At 31.6% G+C, this 14,421-nt stretch overlaps 2 protein-coding genes across 2 annotated transcripts in view; one reads left to right on the plus strand and one right to left on the minus strand.

The window, feature by feature from the left end:
• The window catches only part of LOC135932019 (dehydrogenase/reductase SDR family member on chromosome X homolog), a 47,925-nt gene extending 38,207 nt beyond the window's left edge, over window positions 1-9,718 (plus strand). The window contains exon 4 of the mRNA XM_065469357.1: window positions 9,527-9,718. The gene's annotated coding sequence lies outside the window, so the exon portion shown is untranslated. The remainder of the gene's footprint in view (window positions 1-9,526) is intronic.
• The window catches only part of LOC135924200 (uncharacterized), a 134,323-nt gene that overhangs the window by 29,198 nt on the left and 90,704 nt on the right, over window positions 1-14,421 (minus strand). The window contains exons 39-41 of the mRNA XM_065459250.1: window positions 8,571-8,762; window positions 8,165-8,404; window positions 7,375-7,628 (exon numbers count right to left, since the gene is read on the minus strand). Of these exons, the coding sequence (XP_065315322.1) occupies window positions 7,375-7,628; window positions 8,165-8,404; window positions 8,571-8,762 (686 nt within the window). The remainder of the gene's footprint in view (window positions 1-7,374; window positions 7,629-8,164; window positions 8,405-8,570; window positions 8,763-14,421) is intronic.

Below are 14,421 nucleotides of genomic sequence, written 5' to 3' on the forward strand. Positions count from 1 at the left end.
AAACTTAAATATGGAAACACTGCATCATGAAATTAAGATAGCAAAAGGATTGCTAGCTACGGAAGCTAAAGAAAATCATAATTTTGAAAATATCTTACATATTATGTATAAAAAAAAATATAATTATGCATTTAAAGAATTATATAAATGCTACTCAGCAGCGATAATCATTGGGATATCAACGGCTTCTTGTGAAGCCTCGTTCTCTACATTAAAGAGAGTTTTATCGAGAAGTAGAGAATCTATGAAGGATAAACGTAAACAAAATTTAGTATTAATGGCGTTAGAAAAGGATAACGCAGAATTTATCTTTTAGTTCATTTATATTAAAATTTAAAAATAAAAATCGCCGTATTCTATTATAGTAATATTTTGTTATGTATATGCATATTATAGTATTATTTTGTTTTGTATATTCATATTATAGTATTATTTTGTTATTAAATTTTTAATAAAAATAGGAAAAAATTATATGAATGCGTAATTATTTGTTTGATTTTAAAAAAATAGTGCCCCCCCCCCCAGTAAGCACTTGGCCCCCTAAGTATTTCTGGCTACGGCCCTGACATCCTTAGATGTAGCACAAAGAAAATTTTGAACTCTATAGTTTTCCCAATTTTCATAATGTGTTTTTTGATCAAATAATCACGATTTTATCATATTTTACTAAAATATTTTTTCCTCATTGTTCATAAATCATAATTGTGTTTTATTTCTGTATTTAAACATTCATCATCAATCATTATCGACAATATAATAACAGCTCAACTCAAGTAATTTTCACCTGAAGGAAATTTAATTATCAGTAAAATATTAAAAGTTAAAACATATAATAACTGAGGTAAGAATTATGAGTAGAATTAACAGTTAGAGAGATATGGGATGGGGTTGGTAGTTAATTAAAGGTTTGGGAGATGAGATAAAATAGGATTAATTAATTTTTTTGATAACAAATCTAATTTTTAAAATTATTTTGGCTGAATCAATTAATTATTCCCAATTACAATTTAATGAAATATATTGATAGAGCATCATCTGAGAACAAAGTAAGAATCTAATGAATTTGCAACAGCTGACTTAATGTCAATTTGTCTCTTTCCCTTAATTTAATGTGTGTATTGGAAAAATTATTTCTATCTTTAAAACCTGCATTTAAAATGTCTTCAAGATATTTACTCAGTAAATATTAGCTAAACCATAAATATGAAAGGATTAAAAATATAGTAACTATTCGATAAAAATTTAAATCTTATTAGTGATGGGTTGACAAATATAAGAGGGAAATGCATTATAAATTTTATTCTAACCCCAAGCCCTATGACCAATATGCATATGGAGGAATATATATATCTAATGATTTATTAAAGTAATTGAAGAAATAAAAAAAAAATTTACACTATATTAATTAATAATGCAAATAATATAAAAAAAGTATGAAAAGAAATAAATATCAAATTATTGAATGTATTTTGGTCTGTGCAAATCATAGATTTAATTTGCCTTTAAAGAATATAGCAAATTCAAAAGGGATTTTAATCTTACAATAAAATTTATTATAGATTCATTTACTGATTGCTCCGCTTAAATCGTTCATAAATTTGATATGTTTTCACTTGATAACAATTCTTTAACCAATCAATTATTTTGGTATATTTCAATTGTCTAGGTAAATGAGGATAAGCAGGTACGTAACGTAAATTATTTTATATGCCTTTGTACCCAACATAGTCTTAAGTGTTGATCGTTTTACGTTTTTAGCTATATTATTCACCTGTAGGTATTTATCAAATTGTAATAAGTAGATTTTGTAATACATTCAAATTTATTAAAAGATGAATAAGTAAAACGATCAACACCTATGACTATATGAACAAAATTATGGCCATGTTGGGTGGAATGTGTTAACTTTAAATAAATTGTATTTTGTTTAAGGATACAATATATGGTAATTGATTTATTATCGTAAATATTCTTTCAATGAAGATATAAACATATTATTGTTAAAGTAAAATTATCCTTTATTCTTTTCATTTTGTTAAAATAAAATAATATTTATTTTATTCTTATAAATCCATTTATATCTTAAACACCAAATTGGGCATAGAGGCTTATAATATAATTTACGTTCTTGCTTATCCTCAATTACCTGGACAATTAAAATATATCGAAATAATTGATTTGTTGAAGCATTATTATCAATTGTAAACAAATCAAATTTATGAACGATTTAAATTTTAAAAAGCGAAACAATCAGTAAATGAATTTATAATACATTTTATAGTAAGATTAAAATCCCTTTCAAAGACTTGTGAATATGGATAAAATACAGAGATAGATTTATAGCAGGCGTAAATGGTAATAGTATGTTATGTTCAGAGATAGATTTATAGAAGGCGTAAATGGCAACAACGTAGTTATAAAATTGTTGAAAATTTAACATATTGGAGTAAATATAAATTATTGAGATCTTTGTATTTTTTAATCTTTTTTGCTTCAGCTTGGATCAATAAATTTATGTTGGTGTTAGAAGTCAATGATGAGACACAAGTAAATCCCCTATTAAAGATTTATAGAGTCAACTGAATTTTAGTCATTCTATCAGGTCTTATTCCATTCCGTTACTATTTTTTTAATTGTAAAAATAATATTCTACAAATAAAAATATTGGCGCCTTGTTTCTTGCAAGAATTTTAAAATATATCAATTTACTTCACAAAATTGAATATCATATTTAAAATTTTAAGATTGACTCGGCCCGAATAGGCCTGACCCAGGAACAAAATTATTTTTAAAAAATAAGCCCAAGCTTCAGGCATTTGCAGATCTCTAACTTATGGTGTGCTTATAATTTTTAGAAATCATTTGAATATATTATATTCATTAGTATAGTTAGGTTATCGACTTAGTTTAGCCAATTTATTTTGACTAAGGTTAAGCCTGAGCTAGTTTATTTCTAGCCAAGGCTAAGCCCCTTAAACCTGATTTTGATTGGCTACCGCTCTGTAGTAAATCATATAATTTAATTCAAAGGGAGAAAATAAATTGTTATATGTGTCATTTTTTAAACTTTTCCAATCTTTTTTAATGAAAATATAAATAAATTATTTTATAGTTTTTATATTATATAATTATTTTTTATGACCTATATTCGTTTTTTTAATAAGAATAATATAAATTATTACCTATTTTTATTAATAATAATGGAAAAGTTTTATAATAACGATTATGACAATTGTCACCCTTCTGAATTACATTATTATTATTATTGAATTTCCCTAAAATAGATTTAAAATATTCATTTATGTCTAATTTCATTCAAAAACATTGGAAAAGTTAAAATGAGGAATATTAGAATTTTCATCCTTCTGAATCTTATCATTAAATTTACATCAGTTACGGCATGAGAAATTTGGAAGGAGAGAGGATTTTAGAATTTAGTGATGCTATGGATATGATTGTTTGTAATACAATGTTTAAGAAAGAATCAGAGAAGCTGGTGACTTATAAGTCGGGTAGTACCAAAAGTGTTGTGGATTACTTGTTATTAAGGAGATGTGATCGATGTATAATAAAAAATGTGAAAGTGATACCGGGAGAGGAATGTATAAATCAGCATCGACTAGTTGTAGGAGATCTCACTCTTAAAGGTGCCAGGGTCACTAAAAGAAAGTTTGTCCCAAGGCTGAAGGTTTGGAAATTGAAGGAGGAGAATGCTAGACGTCAATTCAATATGGCATTGGCGATTAGGGAGGCGGAGGTGGCACAAGCATCTGGGGTGAATGACAAGTGGGAAGCCATGAAGAAAGCTTGGGTAATGACAACTGAGGAGGTATGTGGATGGACAAAAGGGCCGCCTAGACATAAGGAGACTTGGTGGTGGAGCCCAGAGGTAGCGAAAGCCGTGGATGAGAAACGGAGGTGTTTCAAAGTATGGTATAATAGCAAAGAAAATAGTGATAATGATATTTACAAGATGGCTAAAAGAAATGCTAAGAAATTAATAGCGAAGGCTCAAGAAGAAAAAAGACACGAGTTTGCTAAAGAAATGAAATGCGCTGATGGAATTGGAAATATGGTTAGAATGGCAAAACAGATGTCAAAAAAGAGGCAGGATGTGATAGGTGTAAAGTGTTTGAAAAATATGGAAGGAAAAATGACGATTGATAGTAGTGGTATTAAGAACACCTGGAAGATTTACATGAAAGGACTTTTGAATGAAGAAAATGAATGGAATAATAATATTAGTTGTGCAAAGGTAGAAGGTCCAGGGTGTAAATTTGGCAAGGACGAGATAAGGAGAGCAGTGAAAAAGATGAAGAAAGGGAAGGCATCGGGTTTAACGATGGTGGTATCAGAGATGTTTAAAGGTTCTGATGATTTAGGGATTGAATGGTTAATGAATTTAGCAAATCAGATTGTCACAGAAGGTACTATTCCCGAGGACTGGCGAAGAAGTATAATTATCCCAGTATACAAGGGGAAAGGTGATCCTTTAGATTGTGGGTCTTACAGAGCTATTAAACTCTTGGAACATGCAATGAAAGTATTTGAGAGAGTGTTAGAAAAGCGGATAAGGGAACAAATCAAAATTGATGAAATGCAGTTTGGTTTTACATCGGGAAAAGGCACGACAGATGCAATTTTTGTGGTGAGACAAATTCAGGAGAAGTATCTTGCGAAGGAAAAGAAACTCTATTATGCGTTTGTTGATTTGGAGAAAGCATTTGATAGGGTGCCGCGTGAAATTACAAGATGGGCCTTGAGAAAATCCGGTGTGGAGGAATGGTTAGTTACCGCAGTGATGGCAATGTATGTTGAAGCACAAACAGCAGTACGGACGGATCATGGTGATAGTGACAGCTTTGAGGTGAAGGTAGGACTTCATCAAGGATCCGTGCTGAGTCCATTATTATTTATCTTAGTAATGGATGTGGTGGCTAGAGAAATGCGTGAAGGACTTCCCTGGGAGATATTATATGCAGATGACCTTGTATTAATGGCAAACAGTGAGGGAGAATTGAGGGATAAAGTTAGTAAATGGAAGATGACTATGGAAGCAAAGGGCCTGAAAATGAATGCATCAAAAACAAAGGTGATGATTGGTGGGGAAAATCTAAAGATAGAAGAATCAGGTAAGTGGCCTTGTGGTGTATGTGGGAAAGGAGTTGCTAGAAATTCTATCCAATGTACCAGATGCCAGAAATGGGTACATAAAAGATGTAGTGGGAAAAAAGGCAGTTTGATGTTAGAAAGAATGACCTTTATTTGTAAAACATGCATGAAAGGGATACATAATAATGATAACCTAAAAAATGGTGGTCTGGATATTGGCAATGGGTTAACCCTAGAAAAAGTGGATAAGTTTTGTTATATAGGTGATATGCTAAACGCAGATGGTGGTGTAGATTCTGCTGTTGTTGCAAGGATCAGACAAGCTTGGAAGAAGTTCAGAGAGATGTCATCTATTCTTACAAATAAAAAAGTTTCTCTGAAGTTAAAGGGGAAAGTTTACGTAAGCTGCGTGAGGAGTTGTTTAGTTTATGGCGGTGAAACATGGGCAATGAAAGCAATTCACGAAGCCAAATTAGAAAGAACAGAGATGAGGATGGTTAGATGGATGTGTGGGGTATCTCTGAGAGAGAGAAAAACTAGCAAGGAATTGCGAGCAAGATTAGGTATAGAAATGATTGGTATGGTAATGCGACGAAATAGACTAAGATGGTTTGGGCATGTGGAACGTATGACAAGAGATGACTGGGTAAAGAGATGCACAATGATGGAAGTAGGAGGATCAAGACCTAGAGGAAGACCCAAGATGACGTGGACAAATGTGATAGCGGCGGATATGAGAAGCTTGAATCTTACAAGTATTGATGCTCAGGACCGTCAAAAATGGAAAAGAAAAATCAGAGGGAAAACTGGCCTACCCGGGTAAACCTGGAAATCGCCATAAAACGGAGAAGAAGAAGAAGAAGAGCGTAGCCAGTCAAAATCAGCTAGAGCTTAAACTTAGCTAATCAAAATTAATGCTTAGCCAATCAAAATAGGCTTAAGCTTAGCCAATGAAAATTAGCTTAAGCTTGGTCATTCAAAATTGGCGTAAGCTTAGACAATCAAAATTAGCTTAGGCTTAACCAATCAAAATCGGCTTAAGCTGAGCCTTAGCTAAAATAAAATCGGCCAAGACTTACTTAACCTTAGCCAAAATAAATCGATTTAGGCCTATTCTTAACCAAAAGAAATCAGCTCAGGCATAGTATAAATAGGCTTAGTCTTAACCAATAAAAATCGGATAACCTCATCCAAAAAATACAGGCTCAGGCTTAGCCAAAATAAATCAGCTTATACCTAGCCTTAGGCAAAAAAAAAATTGGCTCAGACTTAGACAAAATAAATTGCTTAGGCTAATCTAACCAAAAAATAGCAGCATAAGATGAGCAAAAGTAAATCGGATCAGGCATAGTCAAAATAAATCGGTTATTACCCAACTATATTCATTAATAGTAGTTCAAAATTCTTAGCACTACTTTTTTTAATGGTAATAAATGGGATATTAAAATATTTAAATATTATTCACTTTAAATTAGTGTTAGAGAATAAACGAAATATTCGATCGGTAAAATCAGAGCACTAATTATAATAATATATTGTAAACCCCTTTATTTTATACAAACTGTTTGACCCAAAAATCTTTCTGGGATTTTTGCTAGGCCGTTCTCTATTATAAAAATCAATGACAAAATCTGGACATTAATATCCTATATTTATTAGGAAATGCTTTCTGGAACGTTGAGATACGTGAAATAAATGCAACGCATTTTTGGCAATGGGAATGGAAAGCAAAAATATTTCTTTTCGAGGTCAACTCCTTTAGCCCAAGAGGGAAAAATGATATAACTTGATTTTGTAAAATTTTGGGTAATAGAACAATATCAATTAAAAAATCTTTCGGAGTAGTTCAGAATTAATAGTGCCAGTTTTTTTATTCCATGAGAGAAAATGAAAAAATAAACAACTTAATTTTGGGGCCGGATAAAAAGTGTTTGGTAATTTGGGAGTATTTTAAAATGAATAGTACCAGTTTTATTACATCCACGAGGGGAAAAAGTCAAACTTTTATACAAACTAAAATAATTGTTTAAAAATAATAATGCATTTTTTGTAGATTGTTGAAAAATTATTTTTATATTAACTCTGAACCAGACTAATATTGTATTCAAACCTGAGCTAGGTCATATTCTATAGGATCAAAAAATTTAAACCAATCAGGTCTTCACTATGAAATTCTCATATGTTATATGGCAAACTTCGAAAGAAACATCTAATAGTAGTTTCACGATATTCTTTACAAAACTATTTCTTATAAAATATTACCGTTATAGTATTGTCAGTTGTCGTGCTCATTGGAATCAGGGAAGTTGGAACAGTCAATGTTGTGAGATCGGCGGCGGATGAGCCATATATTTTAACCATTTTGACCTCTATAATCAGGTGAGCGCATTCCGTTATTTCATTCAACGCCTTGTTTCGCTTGAATAAGTCCACGGAAAAATTTAACGATGTTCTATCGAAAGGAGCTTTAGCTTTTTGAAAAACGTTCGTTAAGGATTCATTCAACGTGATGTACCCTTGGGATTAATATTTTGCAAAATTAAATGTATATCACTTTAAAGAGTTGTATTTATAACAATAATCAATATCAATGTAAGAGGCTAGAGGTCTATAATGAACAAATTTTTAACCCGCCCGCCCAGTTTTAAAACAAACTCTCACCAGCTCAATGCTTAAAAATTATTTGTTCGATTGGTTTGGCTCTTTATCTATTTTATTTTAATATTACTAGCTTAAACAATATGATGCAATATTTTTAATACAATACAAACCCGTTCTGCTCATTTTGTCCAAAAATATTTAAACCAGTTAACTTATAAATACTTTTAATTTTAACCCGCTCTCCCAATGTATAAAATTTTCAACTCGCCTGCTGCAGACCTCAAAACAAGATCTCATCATAACTGATATTCTATACTCATTTTTTTTTTCGAATACGAGGATTTCGTGCCTAACAATTTGATTTGAATAATAAATGAAATTAAGACGAAAAAAACTTGAAATTTCCAGGAAAAAAAGTTGACACCCATTAATTAAGCTCAAATAAAATTACCATCTTTGCCCAGGGTAAAATAGCCCTCGCCGTTTCCATTAGTTATCTCATACTCTGATGAGCTGTCATTAACGCTTTCAGCATTTGGAAAAAGGTCATCTACGTGAATCAGAGCAGACCCAAGAGCCAAGTCCGAAGGTACGCCTAAATAATACTTCAAATAATAGTTGCTTATATGTCGGATAGGAGTGTCAATCAGCGAAAGGGTCATATTAAGATACGTGCTAAGCGATGGATTTCCTAAAATATATACATATATATTTAATTTAAGATATGTTTTAAGTTTCAAAAAACCAGCAAATCTTATAGAAGTCACTCTTTTAAAAAAAATATGATCAATAGTTAGGTATTAACTTTCATATAATTTTTAAAGGATACATTTTAAAAAATATTTTTTTAAATAAACCTGAATCAGTGGCCCTAACTTGAAAACGAATAATTTTATCGGTTTCGGTCAAATTACCGAGTCGTGAAAGGAATGACGAAGCGGAATTATTGATACCTATTATTCCGGAAGAGTGATCGATAGTGAGATGCGGTAAGCTTCCTCTTTGCGGACTCAGGATAGACAGAGTGTATTTAATTTGTGCGTTCTTACCTTAAAAAATATAATTAGTTGGTTTAAATTCTATAAAGGTCTCATCAAGGAGCAACGAGTAAGGAGTTCACCCACAAGTTTGGATATTAGATGTAGAGTTCCCCAATGAAATTTAACTTATAAATCAGAATTTAATCAGCAATAAATTTGACCTAACATGGCTGATCTCATCAAAACACATAATATATATGGCAACGGTTAGTTTATGCTTAAAAAAAATAGGTGTGCTTTTGTTTTAATAAAATTTGAGCGTTGTTTAAAGCTGGCTATTTAATTATAGCCTTAGATTCCCCAAAACTATAAATGAGAACGAAAAAAAATATAAAAAATGATTAATTTGGCAACATGTATAAATATAAACATCGCTGAATCTTGGTTGGCTTTTAAAAATATCAAATTCACAAAAAATGATAGGTGAATAGTATGAGTCAGAGTTGGCAGAAGTGAAGTATATGAGAACAAGAATAAAAATTAATTTCTCCAAAGTGATATTGTTTTTTTATTTGATACTAAAATCTTCCTATGACACTTGGATATAATGAATATTGATCAACTTACAATCCTTTTATTTAAATCAGATAATGATTTCAACTAGGGTTGTACCGATCCACGATTTTTCACCTCTCCGATCTAATATTTATTTCAAACGGCACCGATACCGATATTTACATTGATATTTTTGTATATTTATACAAAATAAGGTAATGGAATAATAAAATCTGCTTATAATTTTTTTTAAAAACATTTAAAAATATTATATCTAGTAAACCAAGATTTTCACATTGGAGCAATTTGCATGGAGGCAGACCTCCAGGACTCATCACTCTTCTTGGAAAATTCAAGCTTCAACATCCTTCGAAGATCGAGAATGCCAAACTCTCCGCATTTTATGTTGCCACCCAACAAGGAGTCACGGCATGAGTTACACGCTTAGCCAGGCTCAATAAAGAATGCAAATTTGGGCATTCAACGTATTATCGAGAATAGTGGCCACGATTTCCAAAGAGATCAGGAGAGCAGTTAGGAGCTTCATGACCATAGAAGACATATATAATCTAGGTCTAGAGAAAGATATTAGGGAGTCAAATGATATCAAAGGCGTGAAGTAGAAGCCATACTTAATAACATTGGCGGGGCTAAAAATAGCCACGAGACCGTAAAACTCAAACAGGACTCCAATGGTCATGGTAAATCTCTTGTAAATTATGATGCTTTCTGCCACGACAAACATTTCGAAACGTTACGATATACGCTACGACAACTGCCGCGACAAACGTTTCAATGTACGCCGCGCTATGACAACTGCAGTGACAAACGTTTCGATGAAGGTTACGATATTCGTCACGACAACCGTTTCGATCAACACTTTGATAATCGTCATTACAACCGCAATCGTTTCGACGACCGTTACACCACGACGATCGATACGACAATCGCGGGTACAACTACTATGACAACCGCCATGACTGTCGTTGTGATTTTAGTCAAAGTTATGATCAACGCGAAAATTACTATAGAAGCGACAATCGAAACAATTATCCACGTCACGGTCATCATAGACATAACCCTCAAAACAGCAATGATTTTCTTAAATATTCGCCTAGGCTCAACCATTACTACAACAATGATAACTATACCAATAACAGATCTTATGATCATAAAGATCGTGACTTTCCGAAGATCATCAATACCATGAACATCGTTGAAATCGATGATGAAGATGTCATAAACACAGACGTCAAAGAGTACAATCTCCAGAATCTGGAGGTGAACAATCTGGGGGTCAATGACACCAGATATAATGCGTATAACATCACTGTGAGCATTAACGATATACCCATGTTGATGCAAGTGGACACCGACACCAGGTACACGATATTACGAGGCACACAGCTATGGCTGTAGGGATAGCCACGACACGCGAGACCGATATTAGGCCGACAGGATACGATGGCAGTGCTATCAAATAGGCCTAGCCAATGTTAACGTGAAATGTGAAGAAACACACAAAAGATGGAAGCCATAGTGGTGGATAGTGATAAGTGCCTCCTGTTAGGAAGTGCATAGCTCCACGCCTTCAATAATATATTAAAAACATTCATTACGGGTAACGTAGACGATAATCTCGATAAGGTGATTTCGACTATGAAAAATGACCTTGAGGTAACACGCTCCACAAACCCAAAATGATTAGGAAAGTGAAGATTCACTTGAAGCATGAAGCTGCACCTAGAATCATACCCCCTAGGAGAGTGCCGTATGCTAGGATTGGTGCAATGACACGCGAGTTGGATGTCTGGTCAAAGGATAACATCATGGAACCTGTATCTCAAGTCAGATTGACAAGTCCACTAACACCTGTTTTCAAGAGAGACGGCATCATGTGGGTATACACTGACTTTAAAGACACCATAAACCCTGCTCTAGAGGATTACCCCTCCCCCCCCCCTACATCAACACCCCAGTCCAAGTCATACCCATCAAGACAAAAAACGAATACTTTCAATCTAAAAAATTAGCTTTTATTTGATACCCATATCTATATTTTGTGTATAAAAATATTCCTGACCCGCAAAGCCTAGACCCGCCATTTATGAGTGATTATTATTATTACAATAAAAAAATATTTTAATTACCTTTTATTTGATACCCATATCAAAAAAAATTATTTTTTACACCCCCCCCCCCCCTCCATTTACCCTCCAGACCAAGTCATACCCATCAAGACCAAGAATGAAGACTTTCAGTCAAAAGGTATTAAAATTAGCTATTATTTGATAAAAATATTCCTGACCCCCCAGACCTAGACTCGTCCATTAAGGGGAAGAGATTGACCTGCAGTTGAATAGATCTTTTGATTAGCTATCGATTGATACCCTATATTAGGCCTATTCAAAAACGAATTCGAATCGAATAATTTACTAATTGAATTCGTACGAATAATAAAATCTACTATTTGTATTCGAATAATTTGAATTAATTTTTTTTAATAAAATAATTCATACTCAAATATGACAAATTTTTTTATTACAAATTTGATTTTAAACGGAAAAAATTATAATAATATATAATCAATAATCTGATAGTATAATAATATATAATCAAGTTATAAACAAAATTAAAATGTATATTATTAATTTAATTTATAATTTAAGTCAATTTTTAAGGCAAAGAGTTTTTCTTATATTTTGTCCTTATATTACAAGCGGTTTTTTGACAATAAATTAGTTCCAACTAAGAAAAGCCTTTCACAAGCAGTTGATGTTCCTTGTATAGATAGATAATCCCTTGCCATTTTCGAGAGTATGGGAATCCGATATGCATTTGCCTTCCACCACATTAACGGGTCAGTATTAGAGGTGGACGCGGGCCGTGAAATTAGGCGTGACCCATCGTGTCACGGTGGGTCACGGCGTGAGTGTGAATAAATTTTAAATTATTAGGCGTGACGTGCCTTCCCAAAATTTTTCCCGGGCGTAAACATGAATTTCCCGTGAATCACGGAAATTTTAATTTTTTTTAAAAAATTTTGAAAACAAAAAATATTCAGGCATTTTATAAACATCTGATGTCACGCTCCTAGTTCTATCTTCTTTTTATGTTTAGATGTTTTGTCGCGAGATTTTTTACTTAAACTTTAAAATTTATTCTCAAGCACTTAAGGTAGGCTTAATTTTAGATCCTAATTTCAAAAGCCTTAAGTTTTAAATAGACGAAGAAAAGGAAGATATTTACAAAACAATCTTAAAAATGTGAAATGATATAAAATTAGATGATATGCATAAGTCAATGCCAACTGTCATTTATAACTTTCCTAATTCATCCTACATTCATAAAAAACCATATATTCTAAATGAAACATTTTTTTAGATGATTCTGATGAAGCATCAACATCTACCGATGAAAGCTGTGTGGAAATAAAAAAAAATAGACATTCTTCTTTTTCTAAGTAAAAATTTGGATTTATAATATGTATTTATTTTTTGTTATTATGGATTATGGAATTAAAGAAATAAATAGAATAAATTCAAAAAAGTGTAAAAAATTATACCATTAAAGTTTTGAAAAATTTAAAAACAGGCGTGAATCAAAATATTGCCTTTCGTGAGGGGGCGGGTCGGGTCGAAAATTTTTTAGTGGTAAGCGTGAATGGGCGAGAATATTATTTATTGCCACCTTGAGCGGGGGTCCGTGAATAAAAAATTAGGCCCGCGCCGACCTCTAGTCACTATCACTCTTTGCTCTTAGTTCACTCAGATAAAAATCTATTTCACACAGTTGAATATTATTTTGTTTAAAAACAATGTCTAGCCTGTTTTGTTGAATTTTATCTTTATTTGTTTGACAGTTATAATTATGAGCTTATAAAATAAAATCATATTTAAATGGGGGTAAATTAAATACCTGTATATCTATTGTAAATCTCTTTAAATTTGTCCATTAACTTGGATACATCAATATCATAATCAACAGATATGATTTAAAATATTCTAATTTAAGCCTGGGATCTAATATTGTGGTTATTATTGCATCATCGGCAGTTAAATTATAATAGCCCAACAATTTATCACATGCTACTTTGAAACTATTGTTAAAGGATTTATGGAAACCAGGTTTTTCATTTTTTAGATGTTCAAGAATTAAAATATAATAAGGTATAACCAAATTATAAGTGGATAAATCTCCCCACATACCATATTTGTAGTTTCTTATAAAGGCAATAGGAGAGCTTTAATTTTTATAAAGTCCTCCCATTCTTCCTATATGTTATCAAAGTATTATATTATTACCTAATTATAAATTTTAGTTTACCTCTGATATTTGTTTTTCTTGAAGAATTTTAATATTAGTTATTACTTCATTAACTAATATTGTTATGGCAGGCTTTATCAATAAGCCCCTTTCAATCATTTGGTAGGTGCTATTCCACCTTATTTCACAATCCAATTTTGGTTTTAAAAAATTTAGGGGAGGGTGTAGGGAACTACATATATTTTTTAATAAATTTAATTTTTTAGGGGAATTACGAATCATTCTAATAATGTTTCTTAGTTTTAGAATTGAAGGATCTAAAATTTTTAAAATTTCTTTGGATATTAAATTAATTACATGGGCAAAGCATCGGATGTGCCCTATTTTTATTAATGGATATTTTAAAGAAAATGTATCAATAAATGTTTTATTATTAGTTGAATTATCTAAAGTCATATAAAAAATTTTATTCTCTAAATTATAATTTTTAATTATTTTAACGAAGGCTTTAAATATATTTTCACCTGAATGTGCTTCATTTATTGGACTGACATCCAAAATTATGTTATTTATTTTAAAATTATCATCAATAAAATGGGCTGTTAGCCCTAAAAAAGGAACCTGTGTTAGGCTAATCCAAATGTCAGATGAAAAATTGATCTGACTTTTATTTTTAGATATTATTTCCTGTACCAACTGTTCTTTTTCTGCAAATGTATTATACATGTGCAATTTAAGAGTATTGGAGCGTACAGAACAATCAAGATCACTTATAAAATTTTTAAAATCATTTGAATTAATAATTTTAAAAGATATATTATTATTTATAAATAATTTTAATAGATTATCCTTAAAATTAATTTTTTTTGAAGAATTTGGTGTAGACTTTAAAAAAATGTCAATTTTA

The sequence above is a fragment of the Gordionus sp. m RMFG-2023 genome, chromosome 1 (genome assembly GCF_954871325.1).
Source record: "Gordionus sp. m RMFG-2023 chromosome 1, tfGorSpeb1-WG-v2, whole genome shotgun sequence".
NCBI classification, from domain to species: Eukaryota; Metazoa; Nematomorpha; class Gordioida; order Chordodea; family Parachordodidae; genus Gordionus; species Gordionus sp. m RMFG-2023.